Source organism: Sapajus apella, unplaced genomic scaffold, assembly GCF_009761245.1.
Source record: "Sapajus apella isolate SASKATOON/1434 unplaced genomic scaffold, GSC_monkey_1.0 scaffold153, whole genome shotgun sequence".
Lineage (NCBI taxonomy): Eukaryota > Metazoa > Chordata > Mammalia > Primates > Cebidae > Sapajus > Sapajus apella.
This window is the reverse complement of record NW_022437093.1, coordinates 166,598-192,864: the sequence shown is the minus strand read 5'-3', so window position 1 is coordinate 192,864 and position 26,267 is coordinate 166,598. Positions and strand designations below refer to the sequence as shown.

The window sequence follows — 26,267 nt, the reverse complement described above, 5'->3', positions numbered from 1 at the left end:
TGCTTTCCAACCAGGGAAGTAAGAAGGCACAGGCAAGAGTCCTAGGGCCTGCTGTTGTAGACTGAAGGCTCTGCCAAGACAGGGACTGACTCTGACTTTGGACTATCTCCTGAGCTTTAGAAGGGAAAAGAGAGAGGAGAGGACTACATAAGGTCTAGTAGTTGGGAAATGGGGCGGCCACCCTCTGCTACTGCCTTGAGAGTTTCTAACCTGTAGCCACCACAAAAGGCCAATAAGCACTCATGTGTAAGGAAAAGGGCCATTCAGGTGGATCTTGGGAAAGATAGCTAAATTTACCCACCTCTTTATTCTTGTTTTTTTTCCTCTGCCCCTACAGTACTTTCTTTTATTTTCATTGTGAATGATCTAGACTTACTTCCTTGAGGCCCAGCCTGACTTGGGCTCAGGGCTCTCATCTTCCCTTCATGGGATCTGGGAAAGGACATGAAATCAGGAACCAGATAGACCTAGATCCAGTCCCAGCTCCACTAAATATTAGTTAAATGGCTTCAGACAAGTCTTTTAACCTGTTCTTGAGTTTCCCCATCTCCAAAGTGGAATGGTGGTGACTAGGCTGAAAGATGCCTGGCTTAGCAGCAAGAACACAGACTTATTTTTATTATACTGTATTTGCTACCTCACAGCGTTCTGAGGATTAAGTGAGAAAAAGCTCACTTTATAAAATAGGTAAGAAAGCAGCAACCTATAAACAATGACGTTGTGGCTATTTTTATTACTGCCCTGGGCAAAGGATTCTCTTGGAGTTCTTGGGGGCCTGTTACAGACGTGGGAAGAAAGGGCAAGGAGGGAGAGGTCTGTGCAGCCAGGCTGGGGTTGGGTCAGATGGGGGAGATGTGCCACTCAGGGTGCTGTCAGATTAGGTTATAGAGTAGTGAAGGGAGGGGTGGAGAACGCAGGAGCTGGACTCAGAAAAGGGCTGTTTCCCACAAAATATGCTTCCCCCACCTAACACTGTGGCAGGGGTTAGAAAGGGAGACCATCTGGACGCCCTGCTGGGTTGCTGTGGAAGTGTGCAGGGAGTCTGTTTTTTATTTCTTCTTGCTTTCTCCAGCCCATCCTTCCGGAAATCACGAATGTCCCGTGCCCAGAGCTTCCCTGACAACAGACAGGAATATTCAGGTGAGTTCCACAAAGCCTGAGTAGGCAATGCAGGGTGTCTAGGTGGGACCCCAGGTGGTTCTGACTCAATAGCTCTACTTAGGCTTGCTACTTTGAGATCTCAGGTGACTTGGGGGCTTAAGTGACTCACATTGACCTACACAGAAGCCAGTGATTCCCCCTTCTTACTCAGATCGGGAAACTCAGCTCTATGACAAAGGGGTCAAAGGTGGAACCTACCCCCGGCGCTACCATGTGTCTGTGCACCACAAGGACTACAGCGATGGTGAGTGCTCCTTCACCTGCCCCCTGCTGACTGCCTCAAGAAAGGACCAGCTGCCATGAGGAGGATGGGCCTGTCCATCCGGCGTCTGTATTTTCCTTCATTCCTGAGGAATTGTGGCCCAGACTTGAGCCATGGGAGACAGGAAATAAACAAAAACAAAAACAGGGAAGATAGTATTTGTAGACCAAGATGCTGCCACTGGGAACTCTGACCTTTGTTGGAGACAAACCTATCCCATGCCCTCTTGTGCCCCGCAGCAGCAGGTGGCCTGGGGCCTGCAGAGGGGTAAGGAGTAGGATGCAAGGAAATCAGTGCCTTTGGGTGTGGCTTGGCCTTGTAAGCAATTGTGAGCCCACAGGCCAGCCATGTGCCTTCCCTTTGGCCAGATCTCCCTGAACCAGACTACTTCCTAATTTCTGCTTTTGTCCTGATTCTTGGAGTGCTTGGGACAGCAGCCTGTGTGGAATGAGTCAGGTGGGAGGGCGGAGAGGGTGGGCTGGAACTGGTATTATCTATCACTTCTGGCTCGGACCTGGTTTGTACATTCAGCCTCATAGCCCCCAGTCTGACTTGCTCTACTCTGGCCCTTGCACCCTTTCAGGCAGAAGAACATTTCCCCGAATACGGCGTCATCAAGGCAACTTGTTCACCCTGGTGCCCTCCAGCCGCTCCCTGAGCACAAATGGCGAGAACATGGGTCTAGCTGTGCAATACCTGGACCCCCGTGGGCGCCTGCGGAGTGCAGACAGCGAGAATGCCCTCTCTGTGCAGGAGAGGAATGTGCCAACCAAGTGTGAGGAGCTGTCCCTGGCTAGGAGGAGACTGTCCAGGCTGTCTCAGACAAGCTAGAGGGGCAGAACAGCTGGGCCCCTGGGACCCTTAGGCCCAGCAGGTGGTGGCTTTGGCCCATACACACCACATGGGATAAGCCTTGAAGTGCCTGAAGCCTGGCTCCACTATTATGTAACAAGCCTCTTCTCCTCTCTGATCTTTAGTTTTTTCATGTTTAAATGAGGGAAGAGCACACCCTTCATCCCTGCCATAATAAGATATTTAGGGGCTTTGGAAGCAAATGTATTTGATCAATGCAGAAGAGCATTTAACCATGACTGTAGCCAATCCTCTGCTTCTTGGGACTCTGGCTTTAGGTCCAAGTGACTAAATCTGGGCTTGCTCCAAATTGCGGTGGAGATGCTCTACTAAGAGATGATGTGATGGTGCTGGGTGAGGGGGAGCCTGAGCCAGAGGCCCTATTATAGAGTGCCTGGAGAATGAATGGGATATCCATAAATAGTGCACACAAAGTAACACTCTTTCCATCTGTTCTCCTGTAGCTCCCAGTGCCCCGATCAACTGGCGCCGGGGAAAGCTCCTGGGCCAGGGTGCCTTCGGCAGGGTCTATTTGTGCTATGATGTGGACACAGGACGTGAACTTGCTTCCAAGCAGGTCCAGTTTGACCCAGACAGTCCTGAGACAAGCAAGGTACACTTTCCCCGTGGTCTGACTTCAGTTCTCTCCTTTCAGCAAAAATGCCTCTCTTACACAGAGTAGTAGTTGTTTGAGATGCTGTGGGTCGCTTCCTCCATCATTCTTCCCAAGCTCCCTTTCTCTCCATCCTGGCCCTAGTCACAGGGTGAAAGGACTGTGGTCTGAAGAACACGAAGCACCTGGGGAAGGGGTCATGTATAAGGAACTAAGCTTACGCCAAAGTACCAAGTACCCCAAACTGAGAGGTGATGACCCGTGCCACAAAGGGCACTCCCTGCTCTCCACCAGACAAATCTCTCTCCCTAGCCCTCAGCCCAGGAAGGAGCTGTGGTGTTCCTTCACTTGGTCCAGCTCTAAAGGAAAAATCACATGGCCTGACTTTGCAGTTCAGCTTTCAGCATGGCTTGCACTTCAGTTGGAGCGGACAGACAGCAGTTACCTTAGCTAAGCACCCACAGCCCCTTCTCCCACCTCCCTGCCTCCTTCCACGCATGGGAGTGCCACCATCCCAAGGCCTTCCTAGCATTGTGGCCCAGGGCCAGACAGTTAAGAGAGTCCTCCTTTTCTCCAGCTGCAGTTCCCAAGGCAGACTCTTGGGAGGCCACTAACTAGGGCAAGTTGGGCTGAACCCAGGCAGGGAGAACTGGGGCCCTGAGAGCTGAGGCAACCACTAACCCCTCCCCTAGGAGGTAAGTGCTCTGGAGTGCGAGATCCAGTTGCTAAAGAACTTGCAGCATGAGCGCATCGTGCAGTACTATGGCTGTCTGCGGGACCGTGCTGAGAAGACCCTGACCATCTTCATGGAGTACATGCCAGGGGTACGTGCCCCTTGAATGCATGTGAGACACACACACAAGAGAGCCTGACCTTGGGGGCGGAGCCTGCAGGAGAGGGGTCACCTTGGATAGGAGTTTGATCACCTGAGGCTCCAGAGGCCCAGAGCAGCAAAATGAGGTTATGGTGGGTCTTGGAGGCAGGAGGGCCCTGCCTCAGGCTGCAGTGGGAGTATGAGATGACAACTGCCCTAGGCCCAGCCCTCCTCTGAAGCATGTAGGACTGGCTTACTGTCCAGTAAATGCAGCCTTCATCTGGAGCAGACAGGCCTCTCTGCTCCTGGATTTGGGTGGCGTGCTGCTTGAGAAGGACTATGTGGTACTCTCTTCTCCAAATTGCCTGACAGCTCCTGGCAGAGTGCCCTGCACAGCCAAATAGGAATTGAACCAATCATTTCCTTTGCTGCCATGCTGGGGGCTGCAATGGGCTTGTCCCACCACCAGCCCTCCCCTGAGGGGACTTCTCTGACTCCTTGTGGCTGCTAGGGCTCCGTGAAAGACCAGTTGAAGGCCTATGGTGCTCTGACAGAAAGCGTGACCCGAAAGTACACGCGGCAGATCCTGGAGGGCATGTCCTACCTGCACAGCAACATGATCGTTCACCGGGACATTAAGGGTGAGCAGGGCCAGGATGCATGGAGTCCCCAGGACCTGGGTTCAAGTCTACCATTGAGTGCCTGCGGGGGCCAGTTACTTAACCTTTCTGAACTTTCTGAAAAGTGGGATCCCAATTGCTTCCTTGAGGGACTGTGAGAAGACTGGTTGAGCAATTTGGGAAAATATTGCCAAGTTCCCTGTACATGTTGGCCATGGAGACAGTCATTTTGTGTGGTAGATCTGAGGCTCCCCTTTACTAGGTCCTTTGCTGTGTGTAGTTCATGTCTAATTCAGTGGTAGCCCTGCCCTTTCCAGCAGCTCTCAGTGACCTGGGAGTGGGGAGGATGGGAGAAAATGCAAGAGGGTCCAGGGTTGAAGCCTCTGCCTTTTCATGCCTCAGGAGCCAACATCCTTCGAGACTCTGCTGGGAATGTGAAGCTGGGGGACTTTGGGGCCAGCAAACGCCTGCAGACGATCTGTATGTCGGGGACGGGCATGCGCTCTGTCACTGGCACACCTTACTGGATGAGTCCTGAGGTGATCAGCGGTGAGGGCTATGGAAGGAAAGCAGACGTGTGGTGAGCACTGGGACATGCAGAACCCCTTCTCCCATCCAGGCCCTAGTGGCCCTCCATTAGAAACATACCCTGGGGACTTTGTGGTGTGGCAGGAGGGAGTGCACCCAGGACCCAGGCTGCAGTATATGCAAGGGTTTTAGTGTGTGTAGTGCACATACACCAGATGGGTTGTATTTTTACCCCAGATAAAAGCACACTCCGTTAGAGCTGGGACTTAGGCCATGGAAAACATCCCTCATGTTTTCTAAATCTCTTAAGGCAGCAGGATCCATTCTGAAGGCCTGGACCAGTCTCTGAACAGGAGCAGGCTTCTGTCCCTTCTCCTAGCACTCAGATGGCTTGCACTTGCTCGACCTAACCTTGTGTCCATCCTCTGCCCCTAGGTCATGAGAGCTTCTCCCCTTGGAAAGCTATTGTGGTGGGCTGAATAATGGTCCCCCAAAGATGTCCATTGCCTGATCCCAGGATCAGTAAATGTGATTGTATATAGCAAAGGGCCTTTGCAGAGATGATTAAATTAAGGGTTTTGAGATGGATGGATTATTCTGAATTAGCCAAGTAGCCTGGTATAATCACAAGGGTCCTTACAGAAGGGACTCAGGAGGTCAGAGTGGCTAGTAGGAGGTGAGACTATGGAAGCAAGAAGTTGGAGTAATACAAGGAGGCAACCATAAGCCACGAAATGCAGGTGGCCTCTAGAACCTGGGAATAGCAAGGAAACAGGTTCTCCCCTCAGAGCTTCCGACAGGAATCAGCCCTGCTGCCACCTGACTTTAGCCCTGTGAGACTGATTTTAGACCTCTGACCTTCAGAACTGTAAGATGACACATCTGTGTTGTTCTCCTACCTCTAAGTTTGTGGTAAAGTTAGAGCAGCTATGGGGAGCTAATACAGTTATTGTAGAGCTCTTTCTGTCAAGGCAAAGTGATTCTCTTCTTCCCAGTGTCAAGATGTGCCCAGGTGTGTGGTGAGTTACAGGTCCATGAAGCCCATGTGGACGGGGATCCAAGGGCTGTCAGCCCTCAGCTTGGCCTGTCCTGCTCTTCATCATACTCTGAGAAAAGCGCCTCCTTTTGCAGTGATGGGCGGGACAGCTGGGAGTCCAAGGCTGGCTGAGAGGTGACACGGGGTTCTCTCTTCCAGGAGCCTGGGCTGCACTGTGGTGGAGATGCTGACAGAGAAACCACCGTGGGCAGAGTATGAAGCTATGGCCGCCATCTTCAAGATAGCCACCCAGCCCACCAATCCTCAGCTGCCCTCCCACATCTCTGAACATGGCCGGGACTTCCTGAGGCGCATTTTTGTGGAGGCTCGCCAGAGACCTTCAGCTGAGGAGCTGCTCACACACCACTTTGCACAGCTCATGTACTGAGCTCTCATGGCCACGCGGCTGCCGGCCGCCCTTTGCTGCTGGGGGCTGCTGCGGGGCTCAGTGAAGTTGCTGCTTCTCCCAGGCAAGGCTGTGGACCATGGAGCGGCAGCCCAGCCAGCGTCTGTCTGTGCCCCTTCTGCCACTGGGGCTCAGAGCTGGGATGGGGTGGCTGTAGCCTCAGGACTGGGAGACCCCAGCCTGTCATATCCAGGAGCTCCAGTGTCCTGAGCTCAGCGTGGAGGGGTAGGGGCTGGGAACAATGTGCAAGGTGGCTGTGGGCCCCACCTTCGGGGATGTGTCCCGACACTGCAAATGGCACTGAAGCCCAAAGGGTCTGGGGGCATGGGACTGACGCCAGGGTATGAAGAGTGTTATTTTCATTCAGAGTGTTATTTTGTTTTTCCTTACAATGTCTGGAGACCACCAGGGCGTCTCCAGGTTAGATGAGCTCCCACAAGCCTGAGGGAAAGGCCAGCACCCCACAGCAGTGGCAGGCAGAAGCCCAGGCTACCCTCCCCTAGAGCCCCAGGTTGGCTGTGCCAGTCCTGTCCTTTACCAAAGATGAATGAAGCAAATGTCATGCTGCCTTATTCAGGGAAGGAGGAGCCAGTCCTGCCTGTGCCCATGACCCTGCCTCCCCCAGGCAGGGGCCTGTGATGTCGAACTGCTGCCACTGAGGGGGATCCAGTTTTGTCAATGCAGTTGTCTCTGTTTTACAAGTCGGAGTCACTCTTATGCTGTACCCAGTTTCTAAAGTGGAGACTGTGTGTGCCCTCTGGGCTCTGAGTACCTGCTGTGGGCTTGGGCCTAGGCTACATTGGAAAGAGCTGGAGGTCATGGCCTTTGTGCTCCTGGCCTAGCATCTGTTCCCCACTGGAGCAGAAGGGGAGATGGACGACATGGCGGGTGCATCTGGCCCAGCCAGTGCCCTGGTCCCAGAGAGCATGAGGAGGTGTCTCAGGCTGTCTTGAGTCGTGACCTGCTAGGCCAGAGCCCACTCCGTCTGGTAGAAGGGAAAGCCCATGTGCTGCCACCAGCTGTGTCCCAAACCGCCAGCTCTGTTCTTCCTTAGCCAGCCTTGCCCATCCCCATGAGGTCTCAGCCTTTTTCCCTTCTAGCTCCTCCCTTGGGGGAGGAATGACAGCAGGGGTTGGGGAAACAGCATCTCCAAGCAGCTTAGAGTTGGCCATATGTACCTCAGCCCGGGCGCTGGTCCTTTCTTCCAGCCCCTCCCCTCCAAAATGTGCCTATTGCTAGAGCTCCTCCCTCTCAACACCCAGTTTCCTTGGGAGTTGTCATTAAAGGAAAAAAAAAAAAAGCCAGTGCCCAGGGATGGGCATCTCCAGGGAGCTGGGGATTAGTGCCAGGCAACCCTGCCAGCCATGCCTACATCCCCATGGGCACAGAACAAGCCAAAGCCTTCGTTGTATGTTGACGATGCACTTTTATGAATGTAGTTTCTATCGCTGTTTTTAGCCTTTTCACATGATGTAATGTGAGGCCTTGTACTTGTTAATTTATATCTCAGATCATATTTGATGGTTTTTATATATATCAATTCTAGACTGTTACAGGTGATGGACGCTTCGAGAGAGAAGAGAAAATGAAAGCAGCTGGTTTTGCAGAAGTTGTGTGTCACATGGTGCCAGTTGGGCCTAGACCCCTCTGTTTCCATCCCTTTTCCCCCAGGGGCTCTGTCGGCCCCTGCACCCCACACTGTCCTCTGAAGACAGCATAGGCTCCTGCTTCCACCTCGGCCCTTGCCCAGGGTGGGGCCTGGCCCTCATCTCGACCAAAGCTGCTGTGTGGCAGCTCGGCCTCTCCACGACCCCATCCTGCTGGCTGCACACTCTTCCTGGTCCGCACCCCCATCCCCAGTCCCTATTCCCTAAGAGGATACAGAGCACAGTGCTGGCTGACTCTACTGTGGGTCCTAGGTTCAGGTTCACAGAGCCCCACCCCCTGGGGTCTTACCTCACTGGGAATGTTTTTTTTTGAGACAGAGTCTCACTCTGTTGCCAGCTGGAGTGCAGTGGCATGATCTCGGCTCACTGCAACCTTTGCCTCCCAGGTTCAAGCAATTCCTTTGCCTCAGCCTCCTGAGAACCTGGGACTGCAGGTGCGTGCTACCACACCCAGCTAATTTTGTATTTTTAGTAGAGGCAGGGTTTCACCAAATTGGCCAGGCTGGTCTCATACTCCTGACCTCATGATCTGCCTGCCTCAGTCTCCCAAACTGCTGGGATTACAGGCATGAGTCACTGCACCCGGCTGGGAATGTGTTTTAAAAATGAATTTGAAGACAAGCCAACAAACTATACACTCCAAAAAAGCAAAACAGTCCCTAATTTTTTGTGCCAAAAACTGTGGACATGCTGGCTCAGCATCCTTAGGACCAAGTTGTTGCTTAATTTTAATTTATTGTTTTTTAATAACTAATACAGAGAAAAAGTTGTGGGGCTTCAAGATGACCTGGGCCCGAAGGTTCTGAAGGGCAGTTTCCTGGCAGCCCCAGGCTTGCTGTGAGAAGGGGCTGTGTCACTTTCTCATCATTCCATGGGGTGTGTCTGCCTGGGCCAACTTTGAATGCAGAGCCCAGGGCTGGGGACAGTCTGCACTCTGCCGCCCTCCTGCCCCTCCCGTCCACCCCAGCTCTGCGTCTGTGTCTGAATTGTGGATCGTGCAGAAGAACCTGCAGCCATAGTTATTTGACTATATCTTGACCGAGGGCTTGCAGTGCAAAGCCAGGCCAGTGTTGCGCATTACTTACAATAAAAGGGATCATTTATATCAGAGGGGTCCTGTGGCAGTGCTTTCAGTTGCAGGGGATGGAGGTAGGTTTTTGCCTGACGGGCTGGGTATGGTGCCTGGCAACAAGCTTGGGCCTCTCAAGCAGAAGAGAACTTGTCTCCGAGTAGAGGGGTCCTGGGATGACCTGGCTGGTACCCAGAGGTGTCTGCCCCTTTTCCTCCACAAGCTCCACTGGGGTGGTACCCTCAGGGCTGATTTACCAAGGTGGCATTGCTGGCCCTCACAAGTTGAATGTCACCAGTGGCTGGGTTCCCAGAGCCTTCATGGCATCTTGTAGGGTTTTCCTGGCCCAAGACTTCCTTGAATCCCATCTTTGCAGGGCAGGGGTCAGGTGCCTCCAAGAGCCACCTCTCCAGTATTCCCTTGTGGCCCATCTGCTGTTGCTTAACCGAAGAAAGACCAACCTTGTTGCCATCCGAGACCTCTGGTGCAGGAAGTTCGCCTGCCCTGAGAGGTTGAGTTGCTCGCTTCGTACTTGAAGGGACCAGGCCTGGGGGACCATCTTTACCGAGTATTCGCTGTTCAAGGAGCAGTGTGTGCCTCAGCACAGTGGCTCATGTGACACTGGAGCCTGTGGCCTAGCTCGCTGCCCTGTTCCATGGGGAGAAGGCCACTTAGGAACTTAGGCAGTTGTATAGTGTGGTGGCAGCAAACCCTTCAGGACTGTTCTCATCTACCCCATGTCTGGAAACATCAGGAAGCTGGATAAGAGCAGGACAACCCAGACTTCCTGCCTGTGTCCCACCAGGCTTGCCTGGTTTGGTCTGCTGTAAACTCATCCCTCATTTTCCCCGGGTTTTCAGAGGAGCAGATGGTTTCTCCTTGGACTTCCTAGGGCAGTAGCTGTGACTGCCTCACCCCAGAGCTTGAAAAGGTAAGTGGATAATGACAGCAATGAGGGGGAATGATAAGGAGGGACAGTGCGGGGGGTCACTAAAACCTGGGGCAGCACTTGCTGGTTTCTGCCATTTGTCACTAACTTCCAGGTCAAAGGGCTGTGAAGAAGGGAGCCAGACAGCTGGAACCAGCCAGGGTGCATGGCAGCTTGCACCCCCAACACTGAAGTGCATCGAGGACAGGCGCCATCACCCACTGGTCACCTGGCCCTCCCGCTTTCAGGCCTCTTCACAATGGGGTGCATGTGGTAGTCAGTGGGTCTGAACCACCCCAAAGCTGAGGGATGAGGTGGAGTTTCAGTTCCAAAACTGCTGTGGGTGTGACAGCATGAAGCCCTTGCTGGGAAGAGGAGCCCTCTCATTTCTCAATGGTGTGTCTGACACCCACTTCTAGCCCCCATGCCCTCCCCATGGTGAGTCTGCACCCTTCCTGCGACAAATCCCCCAGCAGGCCACACAATAGAGAATCTGGATCTGTTGAAACATGTTTAAAACGGGGTTGGTCAAAACAGGATAGGCAGAAACAGGGGAGTGGGAGGGGAGCGGGACTGTGCCAGCCCCTGCCAGCGTCTGAGGCTGCAGCCTGGCGAATGCTTTAGCGTCCGCTTCTCCACGCTGGTGGTGCGAGATGGTCCCAAGTCCCACTTGCCCTGACGAGGGAGGGTGGCTCCACTTCCTCATCCCCTCCCCTGTGGGCTGCAGGGGCATTTATGAGGCCCAACAGGTGGCACTGCTGTGCTCCTTCCTGTCTCCTCCGTGGCTCAGAACCAGGTTAAGGGTAGAGGTAGATGGGGAGATGCGGGGGCCACACAGCCTCTGGTGGCAGTGAGGGAGCTTGAGACCCTGAGCGGGGCATGCTGACTCCTTGCTGGAGAAAAGGCACCTAGATAGGGAAGCTGGGCGTGGGAGCCTCCTAGGGGGTCCTGAGGTGAGGTGGGGAGGACAGCTGAAAGAAGCAGGAAGCAGGGTGGTGGGCAGACCCCAATCCTGGTTCCCAAACCCTCACCCGCTGCGGGACAAGGAAGGAAGGAGTCATGGGGCAGAGCCCTGCCCCTGGGCCCCTCGGCCTGAGCAGGCCTCATTCCCTTCCCACTTGGCCCCCACGCAAGCCCAGGTCGACCTCCTTCCCAACCTTCCCCCTGCCGGCGGAGGGGGTGGAAGGTTGCAGGGGCCTCAGGACGTCTTGGTGCCGGGGTCCACCTCCTTGTGGGCCCAGAGCTCCTTGTGCTGCTTGCGGCCAAACCCCTCGTCGTAGTTGCCTTTGCTCTTAAACAGCTGCTGGAAGTGGGGTTTGCAGTAGAACTCCCCGTGCAACGCGGCGTAGCTGCCCAGGCTGCGGAAGCCCAACAACGGCCTCAGATCAAGCCAGGTCGCTGCTGGGCTGGCAGGCGAGGGGGAGGGCAGGGCAGGGGCGCACCTGAGTTTGGTGTGACAGTGCTTGCAGCAGAAGCAAGAGTTGTGGAAAATGAGCTTGTCGGCCACCAGCCGCTCCATGGGGTACACTGTCTTCTGACAGGCGGCGCATGTCTCCTTCACTTGGGCCCGCAGGCTGAAGGACTGTGCGGGAAGTTCAGCCAGGGGATGCCCAGAGCCCACTCCGCTCCCCCACGCCCCTCCTCCCGCACACCCCGCCCCAGGCCCCTACCTTGGAGCGCTGCACCGTGCTGCTACCGCCGCCTTTGGCTTCCTGAGGGAGAGGGGCGGTCAAGGCAGGGCAGCTCCGGGAGGCCCTGGACCACGGCTGCAGCCATCGGCCCAGGACCAGAGGCTCGCCGCAGGGGGCAAAGGCGGCCGGCAAACCCCCGCACTTCTCCCCTTCACCCCAGCCCGGGGGCCCTCACACCTGTCTGGGCACTTACATGGGAGGGAGTAGCCTGGGCGCCTCCTGCAGCCTGGAACATGGCTCGTTGGAGGTGGAAGCCCCGGGTGGAGACACGACACTCGATGGGTTCTGCAAGGGGAAGTCAGTCGGGAGGGCCCCAGCCTGCAGGGTGGGGGGTGTTGACAGGCAGGGGCTGGGGGGATTGCGGTTGGGACTTTCCCTAAGTCATTTCCTGTTGCTCTTGGTCTTGCCACTTCCGCCCCTCACCCACCTCCCACACCCCTGCTCCCTGGGGGCCGGGGTCCCGAGTGGCACCGTGCCTTCGGAAGAACAAAGTTAGCGGGAGCGGAGGGAGCCTGGGGCTCCCGCGCAGCCGCCCTCTGCGCCCCGCAGGCCGGGACCCCCGCCTGGGGTGAGGGAACGTGGGGGCGGGCGGGGCCGGGACGAGAAATCGCTGCCCCAACCTGACCCCGGCCCTCGCTGCCCAGCGCCGCGCCCGCGCGTCGAGGCCTCGGCTGCGCAGCTCCTGGACAGCGCCCGAGGTCCCCGCCCGCCCCGCCCCGCCCCTCCGACCCCGTCCCGGCCCGGCAAGGACTGGACCCCAGACCCCGGCGCCGCGAGCCCAGCCAGTGGGACTCGGCTCCGCCCCGCCAGGGGCCGGCCCTGAAGCGGGGACTCGAGCCTGGGCACCCCGGACCAGAGCGGCGCGCGGACTCGCCGGAATCCCGCGGGCTGCCCTCGCCCCACCCCTCGGCATTTCCCACCCGGTTCAGGGGCCGGACGTGGCCCCTCCCCCCGCGGCTCTCACCCGACCCGGCCTGGACCGCGGGGCGGGATCGGTCTCCGGGGGCGCACGAGTGCGAGGAGGACGCGGGCGCGAGCTGCCGCGGCTGCCAGTGGTCCCGAAGCGGCCGCCGCCGCCACCGCCTTATCGCGGCACCGCCCCCGCCGGCCCCCGCCGGCCCCCACCCCGCGCCCGCCCATTGGCTCCGCCGCGCCCGGAGCCGCCTCCGGGGCCCCGGCGCCGCCGACCCCCCTCCGCGCTTTGTCTTCCCCTCGCCGCCCTCCCCGCCTTTGTCTCTCCCCTTCCCCTACCCCGCGCTCCCAGCCCCACAGCGCCCCGCGAGCTCGGCGCTCGCAGGCCTCAGGCACTGGCCGCATCGTCTGCTCATCCCAACAGCGCCGGGGCCCCGGGTGGCCTGGCGTGGGGAAGCCACGGTGGCGGGGACAGGACGGAAGGGCCGCGCTCCGCATCCCTCGGGGAGGGGACGAGTTCAGGCTGCGGCAGCTGCGGCGGTCGCAGGACACCGGGCGCTCCCGGCGTTGCTCCGGGATAACCGGTCTGGGCTTGGGCTGTTCACTGCCTCGATTTTCCCTGGGTCGCCTCGAGTGCAGGCGCCGGCCCCTCCATCCCCGCCCGGAGCTGCGGAGTCTCAGACACCCCGCCGGGGTGACCCCGGGGCCCGGCCCGGGGTCCCTCGGGCCGCCGAGTCCTCCGGCCGCCAGAGGCCGCCCCCGCGCCCTTGCGGCCCACGACGCTGGCTGCGGCGTCTGGGCACGCGGTCTCCAGGCCCCGCCGCGAGGCTGCGGGGAGGAGCCCGGGGCGCCAGCTCGCCGTTGAGCCTGTGCAAGGGCCTGGCGGCCCCACCAGCCCTTCACGCCTCTGCAATCCTGCGACTTGCCGCGGAGGCCGCTGCGCGTGGCTCCTGGAGCACCCGTCCCCCGAGGCTCGACGTCCTCATGCGTTTCTGGGGCGGGATTCTGTGAGCAGCAACCTCGACCCCTGCGGGGCGCCCCTCCAACAAGCGCACCTCATTTCTCACGGGGGAGCCGCGGCCCGGAGAGCTGAGGTGACAGCGCTCAGGCCGCAAAGCTGCTCCCGCCCTGCAGCCGCACAGTAGGCCAGAGGCACTGCAGGCCGGCGACCACCACTTGCTCTGGAGCTGCGGCGAGGCCGGCGCCTTCCCAGGCACCAGGGACCGCGTGGCTTTGCCTGAAATCAGCCTGGAAGCTGCTCCTCGAAGCACAGCGCCTTCCCACACTGTGGCAGGAATAGCACTGGCGGCTCCAGAGCGCGGCCCACGCGTTTGTCAGCGAGCGAACAGCTCCCGCCTGGCAGGGAAGCTGGGGAGGCTGCAGCTTCCCCAGCGCCCAGCTGTTTGCCAGGCTGGCGGGCTCCATGCAACGGCTCCGCGTCTCTCCTCCAGCCTTCTGTTCTCTCGAGAGGAAGATCTGCGTTTTGCCTGTACTGTGGGCCAACTCCCACAGTGGGAGTGGGGAGTGTCAGACTCTCAAACTGGCTGCCTCTCAGGAAAGCTTTCAAACCTGTCATCAGATTCTCCAAAGGGGCTGTTTGATGCAAGAAATGGGAAGCCCCCGGGCACCAGGAGCAGGGCTTGTTGCCACTGGGTACAGTGAGGCCCTGGCACCCTTCCCAGGACAGGCCTGTGGGCTGAGCTGCAGGTGGGCATTGAGGATGCACCAACAGCCAAGGTGCAGAAGGCATCTGGAAGCAAAGTAAACTGCTTTGATGACCAGTGTTGGGAAAAAAAAAAAGGTAACTTGGCTGGGCGGTGACTCACGCCTGTAATCCCACGGAGGCCGATCACGAGGTCAGAAGTTCGAGACCAGCCTAGCCAACATGGTGAAACCCCATTTAACTAAAAATACAAAAATTGTCCGGGTACGGTGGCATGTGCCTGTAATACCAGCTATTCGGGAGGCTGAGGCAGGAGAATTGCTTGAACCTGGGAGGTGGAAGTTGCAGTGAGCCGAGATGATGCCAGTGTACTCCACCCTGCTGTCAGAGTGACTCCGTTGGGGGTGGGGGGAGACTTGAGGTTTGAAGCAGGGGGAAGGCTGGAAATGAGCTCCCCAGCTGCTCACTCACTTGCCCCAGGTCCCCATCCTAGCCCAGGGTCAGTGTCATTCCTGTCATCTTAGCCTCTCACTGCCCAGAGGAAGACGTTTACTTCTCTTTAAGCTGCTGTTAAAGTTTGGGAGGAAATGGAAAGTGAGGGCACTTGATGGTTCAGTGCAGCTTCAGGGTAGAGGGGTGTTTGAGGTGCCTGAGCTGGTGGGGGGGCTTCCCCCTGAGGGACTGGGAAAGGGGTAAGCCATGTGATGTGCCTTAGAAGCACTGTGGGAGACCCATATTTGCACCACCCCCTTGCTCACACTCGCTGCTAGCCAGCATGGCAGGGATGAGCAGGGCTTGGTCTTAGCTTTCCTGCTCTTTGGGTGCTAGCACCCAAGGTAAGGAGACATCCAGGTCAGGTTGCAAGACAAACCTTTCTACCTCCTTTCCTGCCAAAGGCTGCCAACATCCTCTGCCTCAGTTTCAATCTTTGGACCTTTTTAGTTCCAAAGTGGTTTGACGGCCACAGGCTAACATTCAGTCTTAAAATTTTAGATAGTTAAGAGACAGATTATGGGTTTTAAGAGAAACTGGTCTATCTAGTGAAAGAGGCCACTGCTGAGCTTCCGACAGAACCCTGGGCCTGCTCTTGGATGGTGGGACGGTTCTCATCTGGGGTAGCACAGCCATCCTGCAAGCACAAGCCCCGGGAAGCAGCTTGTAGCCCCTGAGCTGATGTAGACACAACAATGCCATTCTCCAGCAGGGTCTCTGGAAATTTTAATTTGTTTTGACAACAAAACTGACACAGCATAAGGACTTAAGCCCTCAAGCTAGGCAAGACACTGATGGCCCTTGGAGAAAGCACCAGGGCAGCTGGCAGAAGGCGCTAAAATGGGTTCTTGGTGGGAAAGGAATGAGGCACACACACCTGGGAGAGATTTAGGTGTTAGGGCCCAAGCTAGAATGGGATAAGGATGGAATGTCCCATCCTGAGTCTGTGCTTAAAAAGACAGAAATACCCTTCTCTGCAACTACAAGGGCGAGGTCTGGGGGAAGGGAGGCAGGCAGCTTACTACTTGCCCTTTCACTGACCTATAGGATCTGAGAACAAAGTTAAATAGAACGAGGCTGGTCGCAAGCACTGGGAAGAGGTGGCAGTCCTCGGGGTTAATGAGTCAAACCCTGGGCTCCGAATTCAGCTCCCAGGGCCAGAACAGCATCCCTTCCTTCTGCGGGGGTCACCTGAGCTCACAGGACTGGGAATGTCGGCTTTGCACCCTCCCAATCCCTAGGTGTTGAGATTCTCTTGTTTCTCAAAAGCCTTGGAGCAGTGAAGAAACATCTCTCCAGGATTTTCTTTCCCAATCAGTCAGCAGCCATCTTTCCGGGAAGAATGTCCTTTCTACCCAATCTGCCCGGGAGGGTGGGAATGTGGCCAGCCCTCAGGAAGGGCCTCTGCGTCCCTTGCGGGAGAATGCACACAGTTTGCAGAGGCTCAGAACTCCCAATCATCTACCTCCAGCTCTTCCAGGTTTGTTACGAGGCCAAAGATTCCACTGTGGTCCTGAGTCTGGCTGCCCTCAAAATTGGTGATGGGGGTGACGGGACGAAGCAATTCGGGCAAAGCCTCTGAGGCACGTCGCTTGATCTAGGGGAGAAGAGAGAGGTGGGTGATGGATCCTGTTGCTCTGGGTCCCAGGACACCACGGGGCAAGGAAGCCCAGTGGCAGACGGGCTGTCGGAACCAATTCTACAAGAGGAAGGAGCAGTGCCTTTCAGGGGCTTTGGAAGTGGGATAAATTCTCTCATTCAAAGGGATGGGAGAGAATACCTGAAGAACCCAAAGCTAAAGGGATTATGAGTCCTTAGAAACATAGGCAAGAAAAACACAATGAGCCTTGGGAAGGAGCTACGGTACCTGCTTGAAGAAAGAGTGGTTCAGGAGGGTACCGGCGCTCGGCCTGGAAGGAAAGGGGTGGAGAGATCACAGGTCACTGCCATGCCCCAGCTTCCCAAAATCCTGCTGCTTATGCCTCAGCCTCTGCCTCTCCCTGAGCTGACTGAAAAGCGGTGGCCAGAGCTCCCCAGGCTGGCCTCTTACACACCCAGGAGGTCATCCCTCCTGCGTGTAGCTTCACATTCCTCCTGGGAGCTCTGACCCCTGCAGAACCTTTGAGAGGTTCGTCCATTCCTTCACACCCTGGCCTTACTTCCTGAGCACCCTCTGCTTTCCCGAAGCCCAGGCCCAGGCCAACAGGAATACCTGGAGTCCGGATTGCGCTGAAGGCACTGCTCCACAAAGTGGTGGAAGTGGGGGGAGAAGGTTCGGTGGTAGGGGTGGGAAGGTGAGTCACCGTTGGAGGGCCGGGGGGTGCTGGTGGTCAGGCTGTCACTCAGGCCAGAGTTGGCCACTGAACGCGAAGGGCTCATGGTCAGCTCCTCGGCGGGGATGGTGCTGGTATCCAGCAGGCAGGGCACGGTGCCGTTCAGTTTCTCAAGCAGCATCTGGGGAGGGAAGAACCAGGGCCTGGGCTGGAGGGGGCCCCTGGAAGGCCCAGAGAGTCTCTTCACAAATATACTTTTCCAAATATGCAAATGTGATCATTTGAGATCAGAAAAAGATGGAAGTGGAGTAAGTCTAATTTTCCCAAAGAAATGCTGGTCACTGGTGTGGCAGCTACACCCTAGCTAGGCCAACATGAAAAGGAGAGGGGTTGTACAAAAGTACCCCCTTTCGCCATGGCTGGAAAACACTGCTCACAGTTTCTTCTCTCCCTTTACGAGGCATCAAATTCCTTTTACTGCAGGATCCTCACCCTAGTGGGAGGGAGCGGCCAGGTCACCTGCTTTGAAGCACAGCTGCCTGCCACGGCCGGATGGATCCAATGAGGTCTGTGAGGCAGCACCGGCAGTGCCACAGCTTGGGTTGTCGCTGTAGCAGGCCACATGGGAGCAAGGTGCCCAAGGGAAGTCCAGGCTGGGTGGCTGTCCCAAAGCGCCTCAACTCAACACACATAAATCCAGCCCCACCTGGGGACTGCTGTCCTCGTGAAGTCCTCATAACCCCATAAGCTGTCTGAGCCAGAAAGCTGGAAATCGTTCTAAGGCTGCACTTATGTGATAGCCACTAGCCACTTGTGGCTATTTCTATTTAAATTAGGTTTCAGATTCAGTCCCTCAATCTCAATGGTCACATTCTAAATGCTCAACAGCCACACAGTCTCATGGCTCCCTCACTGGACAGTGCAGCCACAGGATCCTTCTTTCTCTGCCGCAAATTCTAGTGGATGCTGCTGCTTCTAGGCCTGGACCTCTTGTTCACCCTCAATTGCCTTTTAATTCTTTCCTGAGCATCCTGTCACTAAATTATTTTACTGAGATCTCCTAGATTCCTCACCTAGATTTCCACACCATCCTAACTGGTCTACCGGATCTAATTCATCTGACAGGGTGATCTTTCTAAATGAACTATCTTATGCTATCACTCCTGTGCTTACAGTCCTTCATCACTGCTCCACAGGCTTTGTGACAGGAACCAGTGCTCTAAAGTGGCATCCAAGCCCTTCACAATGTCCCCTTGTTTCCTTCTGCAGCCTGCCACCCGGCAGCCCCCAAGAAGCACTGCACCTTGGCCATTTATACCTCCTGTTGTTCTCCAGATCCTGTTTTTCCTCGACTCTGGGTCTTTGCACATGCCGCTTTCTCTGCTAAAAGTGTCCTAGTTCCTCCTCCACACAGGTGACAACTGTCTGTCCTCCAACTCAAGGCTGACTCCTCCTGGGACCTCCCTTGGCTCCTCCTCTGGGGGGCTGTACTCTGGCCACCCTCCAGCTGGCTGCCCCTACCACCGGGCCAGCAGCCTGTGGGTTCCAGGAGTGGCTTGCTCAGAGCCTGCATCCTACCCCTCCCAGTTCTAGACCATACTCCAAGTACCTAGGACCCAGGTAATCCTTGCTGAAATGACCCCAAATCCACTTTCTGGATTTAATGAGGCCTGGATAAGCCTCTTCCCTGGGTCTGTCTTCCAAAGAGTAGACTGTGCCACTGACTGTGCACCCTTGGTCCGAGGGGTGGCCAGAGGACAGGCATCTGGAGGGGCATGAACAGAAGCTGAACTTGCAGAATGCAGGTTCCAAAGGTGTTGGCTAGAATTCGGTGGCATGGAACTCTGAGAACTGTGGGAATTCTAAACTAGAAACTGACCTTCCAGATGTATTCAACCAAGTAGGAGGACAGAACATATTTTATAAATTTATGAAGACTGGTTAGCTTGATTTATATGTTTTAAATAGACATGTGGCATGTGGGCCTCGATTTGCACCCCTGCTCCCAAGCTCCCCTCCCCAAGCCAGGCTCCCTAACCACCAAATTTGCCACAGGAAGTAAACAAAGAGTGAGGCTACCATCCCCCACAAGGTGGGATTACTTGACAGAAAAGACAGGTCTTTCATCTTAGTATTCCTGCTCTGTGCCCTGAGTGTGGCAGATACTCAATTAACATGTGCGGAAGGCAGGCAGGCAAGAAGGAACCCGACAGGCGGCAGGCTTACCTGGGTGGCAGGCATATCCTTAAAGGGGACATGGCCATTGGCCAGTTCACAGGCTGTGATTCCCACACTGTAGATGTCAGACTTGGCATCATAACCCTGGAGATTCTAAGCCAGGAAAAAAAGGCCACAGATGACCCCATTTGGTCTTTGTTCTTAGAAAACGGGTAGAACTAAGGAGAGGAAAAGGATGGCGGTCCCCAAAGCAGGACCCACTGCTAATGCCTCTCCTTGCCTGTGCTACTGAAGACTAACTGCTATATCACCACCGGCAACTGTTTGGTGATGCTCTGTAAGGAGCAGGAGGTGCCAGCCCCATGCCCCTGCTTAGCACAGGGATCCAGAGAGCACCAAACATTTCCAAAATGCTCACTCTTCTCATAGGGTGGCAAGAGTCCTTGAAGGGAGCTGAAATAGCATCTGGTAGAGGTTAGGACTCCCCGGGGGGAACCACATCCATCTGCAATGAACAGGCACTGCCCACGCTGAGGGCTCCCTCCCTCCAGGAACCCCTTTACCCCACTGGGAGACTGAGAGCATCTAACCCCAGGCAATGCCTGAAGGCTCCCTTGAGAATCATGAGTTGGGTAAAGGGCCTCCTTGGGGCCCGTGCACAGACCTGCTGGAGGACCTCGGGGCTGAGCCACGGCAGAACCTTGACACTGTACTTGGGAAAATCGTGGACCACTCGCTGCCGCTGCCCATGGCTTATCATGCTGAGGTTGCTGCGCAAACCAGACAGGTAGACCTTCCCATCCACAGAGATCAGGATGTGGCTGGCTTTGACACTCCTGGGGAGGTGGGGAGGGTGTCATGGAGAGCAGGAGCCCCTCTAGACGTGGCCAGCTCTCCCTGTGTGCATGGGTTATATATGTATATGTGTATTTTACATATACATAACCATGTTTTTGTTTTTATTGAGACAGAGTCTCACTCTGTCACCAGGCTGGGGTGCAGTGGTGCAATCTAGGCTCACTGCAATCTCTGTCTCCGGGGTTCAAGCAATTCCTGTGCCTCAGCCATCCAAACAGCTGGGATTATAGGTGTGCACCACCACACCTGGCTAATGTTTACATTTTTAGTATAAACATTAGGCAGGTTATATTTTAGATGGGGTTTCGCCATGTTGCCATGCTGGTCTTGGACTCTTGGCCTTAAGTGATCTGCCTGCTTTGGCCTCCCAAAGTGCTGGATTACAGGTGTGAGCCCCTGTGCCCAGACTATAATCAGGTTTTTCTTTTTTTTTTTTTGAGACGGAGTTTCGCTCTTGTTGCCCAGGCTGGAATGCAATGGTGCAATCTTGTCTGAGCACAACCTCCGTCTCCCAGGTTCAAGTGATCCTCCTGCCTCGGCCTCCTGAGTAGCTGGGACTACAGGCACAAACGACCACCTCCAGCTAGTTTTTATATTTTTAGTAGACACAGGGTTTCACTATGTCAGCCTGGTCCCAAACTCCTGACCTCAAGAGATCCACCCCTTGGCTTCCCAAAGTGCTGCCACCCCACCCAGCTAAAACCATGTTTTGATGAAAAACTCTAAACCTACATAAAATAGCATGACCCCATTTACATATCACCAGATTAAAAGCTTATTTAGCTCTGTCATCCAGGCTGGAGTGCAATGGTATGATCTTGGCTCATTGCAACCTCCACCTCCCAGGTTCGAGTGATTCTCCTACCTCAGCCTCCCGAGTAGCTGGGATTATGGGCACCCACTACCATGCCTGGCTAATTTTTGTATTTTTAGTAGAGATGGGGTTTTGCCATGGTGGCCAAGCTGGTCTCAAACTCCTGACCTCAAGTGACCCACCCACCTTGGCCTCCCAGAGTGCTGGGACTGTTGAGTGCTCTTGTACGCTCTAGACCACCTCTTGCTCTACCTTCTATGAATGCTTTTAATCTGTACTTTTTATTTGCAGGACTCTTGTAAAGTGTACCTAGGGGTACTGTGTTCCATATCCCGTTCTTCCTTTTTCACTCAGGGGTGTGGTTTCCAGACACATCTGTGTTGCTAGCTGTGTACCTTTCATCTTTGCTTTTAATTGTCACCTTTGCTCTGGGAAGAGATATAACACTTCTACTCATCCATCCGTCTGGGGACAGACACTCACATTACCCCCAACCAACACACGTGTGAATGGTGACATCCAAACATGTCCCCTCATTGGTATGCATGAAGGTTTCTTTAGGGTATACGTCGAGAATCGGCCTTGATGGTTCTGGTTCTGTGACCCTGACTGGCAGTACCCGGCCATCTTCCACTACCTGGACAGGAGGCTCCCCTATCCTTACCACACTGGGACCACTGGCAGTCTCATGTATGTAAGGTGACATCTTGTTTTCATTTGCTTTTATCTGATTGTGAGATTTGAGTGACTGTTCCTATGATGACTTCGTATCTTTGGCCCATTTTTCTTGCTTTGCTGTCCATTTCTTGTTGATTTGCAAGATTTCCCTGTTACTAATCTCCTGTGTTGACAAAGCTAATATAATCCACTGTGTGTCACTTGTTTCTTAACTGTTTTCACAGAATTTTTTTATTGAATAGAAATCTTGATCTAATCAAATTCATCAATCTTTTGTCTTATGTTTTGTGCTTCTAAAATGTTGAGCAGTTATTCTATGCCTCAGGTCACCAAAGCATTTTCTCACATTTCCTTCTATTTAAGTCTGTAGTTTTAAGTTTAACATATAAGCCTTTAATCCAGCTAGAGTCCTCCTCTGTATGAGGAGTTAGGTAGGGGTCTAGTTTTACCATCTTCCCTACTACCAGCTGATTGCCCGACACCATCTGCTAACATCTGTCTTTGTCCTGGTCTCTCGACATAAGACTGACTCTAGGCACAGAAAGGAGGAGGCAGAGGGTGGAGTACAAAGGTCCATGTCAGACGGTCCTCTCACACAACACTCAGGACCAAGCTACTCAGCAAAGAGAAAGTCAGTGGCTTCAGCACTAACAGGCTAAGTGACCATCCCCCAAGTCACTGGCAAGGTCAGAATCCAGATGCTCCTTCTTTTTCTTTTCTTTCTTTTTTTTAAACAGTCTCAGGCTGGGCACTGTGGCCCACACCTGTAATCAACACTTTGGGAGGCCACGGTGGGTGGATCACAAGGTCAAGAGATTGAGACCATCCTGGCCAACATGGTGAAACCCCATCACTACTAAAAATACAAAAATTAGGCCAGGTGCAGTAGCTCACACCTGTAATCCCAGCACTTTGGGAGGTTGAGGCGGGCAGATTGCCTGTGCTCAGGAGTTCAAGACCAGTCTGGGCAACACAGTGAAACCCCGTCTCTACTAAAATACAAAAAATTAACCAGGCATGGAGGTGTACACCTGTAGTCCCAGCTACTCAGGAGGCTGAGGCAGCAGAATTGCAAGAACCCGGGTGGCGGAGGTTGCAGTGAGCTGAGATCGTACCACTACATTCCAGCCTGGCGACAGAGCAAGACCCCATCTCAAAAAAAAAAAAAAAACAGAGTCTCACTCTGTCACCCAGGCTGGAATGCAATGGTGTAGTTTCAGCCCACTGCAACCTCTGCCTCCTGGGTTCAAGCAATTCTCACACCTCGGCCTCCCGAGTAGCTGGGACTACAAGCATGTGCCACCGCACCTGGCTAATTTTTGTATTTATAGTGGAGACGGGGTTTCACTATGTTGGTCAGGCTGGTCTCGAACTCCAGACCTTGTGATCCGCCCACCTCGGCCTCCCAAAGTGCTGGGATTACTGGCATGAGCCACGGTGCCTGCCCTTTTCCTTTTCATAGCAAAGAGATCCTCAGCAAGAATCCAGATCCTTGATTTTAAACTCTGGCTTCATTAACTTCAGTCAAACTTCACCTGTTTACCTGAAGGCTCAGGGGCACAGCTACACACTCTAATCATGGGAGAGGCCGCCTAAGAACTCACCTGTGTACGTATCCCATGTGGTGGATGTAGTCAAGGGCCTTCAGCACCCCCTGCAGGATATAAGCGATTGCCAACTCATTCATGCCATCCATGAAGTGTGTACAGATGAGATCCTTTGCAGAACCTGGAGGAAAGGACTGCATGAAGGCAGCAAAAGGTAATGGAGAAGGAAAACACAGGCAATCTGACAACAGAGTCCCAAGAACCCCTTTCTACCAGGAACCCTTTCCACTCACCATATGCCATGAATGATGTCACAACCCACAGCTCATTGTCTGCAATAAAGGTGGCTTGATATGGCACGATATTGGGATGGTTGAAGAGTTTAGAGACATGCAGCTCGCCCTGGAAGGAATGGTGAAGCTGAAGTCAGAACCAAACGGCACCTAAAGATGTCGCTCAGCACGAAGGTGGCAGCATGGACAATGCGGGGGACCTAGCACTTTTTGGGTGTTCCCAGAGCAGCCTCAGCAGGTACCTGTCAACATAGGGAAGAAAAACAAGGCCCTGCTGCCTCTGCAGGGACCCAGCACTGCTTTGCCTCTGCCAAACAGGGAAACCACCAACAATAGAGGGTGTCAGGGCACCAACTCAGAGATGATGATGGCAAACTGTTGACCGAAGACTTATGAAGTTAAAAGCTTATCTCAATTTCAAGGGCCAAGGTACAGAACTCCTCTTTAAGATAAGAAAACAAAAAATATTTTGTTGTTGTTGTTGTTGTTGTTATTGCTGGTAGAGACAAGGTCTCACTGTGTTGCCCAGGCTGGTCTCAAACTCCTGAGCTCAAGCGATCCTTCTGCCTCCACCTCCCAAAGTACTAGGATTACAGGCATGAGCCACTGAGTCACTGTACCTGGCCAAAAATGTTTTTCTTTATTTTTTTGAGACAGGGTCTTGCTCTGTCACCCAGGCTGGAGTGCAGTGGTGTGAACTTGTCTCACTGCAGCCTCAACTTCCCAGGTTCGAGTCATCCTCCCACCTCAGCCTTGCTGATATCTGTGACCACGGCTGGATGCCACAATACCTAACTAGTTTTTTGTAATTTTTGTAGAGACAGGGTTTCGCCATGTTGCCTAGGCCTGCTTTGGCCTCCCAAAGTGCTGCGATTACAGGCATGAGCCACTGTGCCCAGGCCAAAACGTTATTTCTATTATAAAAGAAAACATGGCCGGGCACAGTGGCTCATGCCTGTAATCCCAGCACTTTGGGAGGTGAGGTGGGCGGAACATTTGAGCCCAGGAGTTGGATAGCCTGGACAACGTGGCGAAACCCCATCTATACTAAACATACAAAAAATTAGTTGAGTGTGGTGGTGCATGCCTTTAGTCCCAGCTACTCAGGAAGCTTAAGTGGTAGAATCACCTGTGCCTGAGAAGTAGAGGATGTGGTGAGCTGTGATTTCACTGACGCACTTTAGACTGGGTGATAGAGCCAGACCTTGTCTCAAATTAAAAAAAAAAGAAAGAAAGAAAAAAACCATAGTTGATGGAACAGCAGGCCAGCTGAGACTGGCTTCTGCTGACACTGACCTCGGACCCACCAACTACTATGAACAGGTCCTAGAGCACCATCAGGTAACACCAATTCAGAAAAAGTTGTAAATGAGGAAGGGGAGGGGCTACAACTAACTAACCTGAAGGAAAACTGACCCAGGCCCTGAATCTAAGCAGGCATCAGGAAAGGGGTCTAATTCCCAGACAGTTACTAGACTCACAGTCTCTCTCAGTTTTGTTTTTGTTTTGTTTTTTGAGACAGGGACTCAGTCTGTCACCCAGGCTGGAGTTCGGTGGTGCAATCGTGAACTCCTGGGCTCAAGCAATCTGCCTGCCTTGCCCTTCCAAAGTGTTGGGATTACAGGCATGAGCCACCATGCCCCAGCCCCTCTCTCAGTTTAACAAGAGAGTGGCTACTTGCTTCTCGAATAGAAAGGAATGTCAGGGCCTGTATAGTGGCTCACATCTGTAATCCCACCATTTTGGGGGGCTGAGGTGAGCTGATTGCTTGATCTCAGGAGTTCAAGACCAGCCTGGGCAGGATGGTGAAACCCCATCTCTACAAAAAAATACAAAAATTAGCCAGGTGTGGTGTGCCTATATTCCCAGCTAAATGGGGGGCTGAGGCAGGAGATCCACCTGAGTCCAGGAGATTAAGGCTGCAGTGAGCTGGGTTCATGCCACTGTACTCCAGCTGGGTCAATAAAATAAGATTCTCAAAACAAAAAAAAAGAGGCCAGGTGTGGTGGCTCACGTTTATAATCTCAGCACTTTGGGAGGCCAAGGCAGGCTGATCACCTGAAATCAGGAGTTTGAGACCAGCCCAGCCGACATGGTGAAACTCTGTTTCTACTAAAAATACAGACTTTAGCCGGGCGTGGTGGTGGGCACCTATAGTCCCAGCTACTCAGGAAGCTGAGGCAGGAGAATCGCTTGAACCCAGGAGGCAGCGGTTGCACTGAGCTAAGATCTCGCCATTGGGCTGAGCCGCATTTCAGCTCAATCCTTAGTGCCAAATGGCCAGGATTTTCTCCTGAAAATTTCCATAACTTCTGAACGTTTACTCTCCCTTCATTTCTTTGTAATTCCTTATAACTACTATCAGAGCCAAGAGCCCACCCTCCCTCCACGTGACACACTCATGGTTTATTACCTGCAAGAATGTTACCATCTCATTGGAACAAGCTTCTAGGTTAATCCTCCGTACAGTCACATACTCTCCCGTGGGTTTGTACCTTGCTAGATTCACAGTCATCAGGTCCTCAAATCCTTTGCCTTAAAGAAAAGAAGAATGCCATACACAAGGACAAGAGCAACAAGGGGTTTAAAAAATTTCCTTTAAAAAAGGGAGTTGATTTCAGAAGAAACTTACTGTTAAAATTCCCACTACTGTTACTTTTTCTGTTTCTTTTCCCCCCTTTTTCCCAGCAGAATTTTACTGTTCTGTTCATGGCTCACATTTCTTGATTTTACTCCCATCAGTTCCTTCTCAGCCAATCATTCTGACTCACTACGGCCAGGACACCAGAAACATGCAGCCACAAAGAAAAAATGGCAAAAGGGCTACTCTCCTGGAAGCTTGATCTCTTCCCATACTTGGCAGAGGAAAAAAAAAAAAAAGATCCACAGAAGTAGCTCTGTCCCCATGAAGC

The 26,267-nt window shown here is 54.1% G+C and overlaps 3 protein-coding genes and 1 long non-coding RNA gene across 29 annotated transcripts in view; 2 read left to right on the top strand and 2 right to left on the bottom strand.

The window, feature by feature from the left end:
• The window catches only part of MAP3K3 (mitogen-activated protein kinase kinase kinase 3), a 73,131-nt gene extending 65,549 nt beyond the window's left edge, over positions 1-7,582 (top strand). For 3 of the 5 annotated variants that reach the window (XM_032266046.1, XM_032266044.1, XM_032266047.1), the window contains 8 exons: positions 1,073-1,140; positions 1,313-1,405; positions 2,007-2,198; positions 2,740-2,888; positions 3,581-3,712; positions 4,214-4,343; positions 4,725-4,902; positions 6,046-6,643. In XM_032266046.1, the coding sequence (XP_032121937.1) occupies positions 1,073-1,140; positions 1,313-1,405; positions 2,007-2,198; positions 2,740-2,888; positions 3,581-3,712; positions 4,214-4,343; positions 4,725-4,902; positions 6,046-6,274 (1,171 nt within the window). In that variant the 3' untranslated portion in view covers positions 6,275-6,643. Of the gene's footprint in view, positions 1-1,072; positions 1,141-1,312; positions 1,406-2,006; positions 2,199-2,739; positions 2,889-3,580; positions 3,713-4,213; positions 4,344-4,724; positions 4,903-6,045 lie in introns of all 5 variants that reach the window. The other 2 variants (XM_032266045.1, XM_032266043.1) reach the window with 2 other exon arrangements.
• A 2,859-nt stretch (positions 7,583-10,441) lies between these two features.
• On the bottom strand, positions 10,442-13,798 carry LIMD2 (LIM domain containing 2). 3 transcript variants are annotated; one of them, XM_032266040.1, is made up of 5 exons: positions 12,612-12,759; positions 11,841-11,932; positions 11,627-11,668; positions 11,399-11,538; positions 10,442-11,314 (listed from the first exon to the last, which is right to left on the bottom strand). In XM_032266040.1, exons 2-5 carry the CDS (start codon positions 11,880-11,882, stop codon positions 11,155-11,157), a joined length of 384 nt encoding a protein of 127 aa, XP_032121931.1. In that variant the 5' UTR covers positions 11,883-11,932; positions 12,612-12,759; the 3' UTR covers positions 10,442-11,154. The 3 variants fall into 3 exon arrangements, with proteins under 3 accessions (XP_032121931.1, XP_032121932.1, XP_032121933.1); XM_032266041.1 differs by having other exon boundaries at positions 11,841-11,965; positions 12,612-12,719; XM_032266042.1 differs by lacking the exon at positions 12,612-12,759 and adding an exon at positions 13,615-13,798 and having other exon boundaries at positions 10,444-11,314.
• Positions 13,799-14,490: 692 nt separating this feature from the next.
• On the top strand, positions 14,491-26,219 carry LOC116541665. Its single transcript, XR_004264887.1, has 2 exons — positions 14,491-14,557; positions 25,562-26,219. It is a non-coding gene; the product is annotated as an uncharacterized LOC116541665 (long non-coding RNA).
• The window catches only part of STRADA (STE20 related adaptor alpha), a 40,621-nt gene continuing 29,772 nt past the window's right edge, over positions 15,419-26,267 (bottom strand). For 18 of the 20 annotated variants that reach the window (XM_032266027.1, XM_032266018.1, XM_032266034.1 and 15 more), the window contains 8 exons: positions 25,769-25,890; positions 23,356-23,464; positions 23,120-23,243; positions 19,830-20,001; positions 19,214-19,318; positions 16,927-17,168; positions 16,582-16,624; positions 15,421-16,311 (listed from right to left, as the gene is read on the bottom strand). In XM_032266027.1, coding sequence (XP_032121918.1) covers positions 16,159-16,311; positions 16,582-16,624; positions 16,927-17,168; positions 19,214-19,318; positions 19,830-20,001; positions 23,120-23,243; positions 23,356-23,464; positions 25,769-25,890 — 1,070 coding nt within the window. In that variant the 3' untranslated portion in view covers positions 15,421-16,158. Of the gene's footprint in view, positions 16,312-16,581; positions 16,625-16,926; positions 17,169-17,506; positions 17,740-19,213; positions 19,319-19,829; positions 20,002-23,119; positions 23,244-23,355; positions 23,465-25,768; positions 25,891-26,267 lie in introns of those variants that run through there. The other 2 variants (XM_032266032.1, XM_032266036.1) reach the window with 2 other exon arrangements.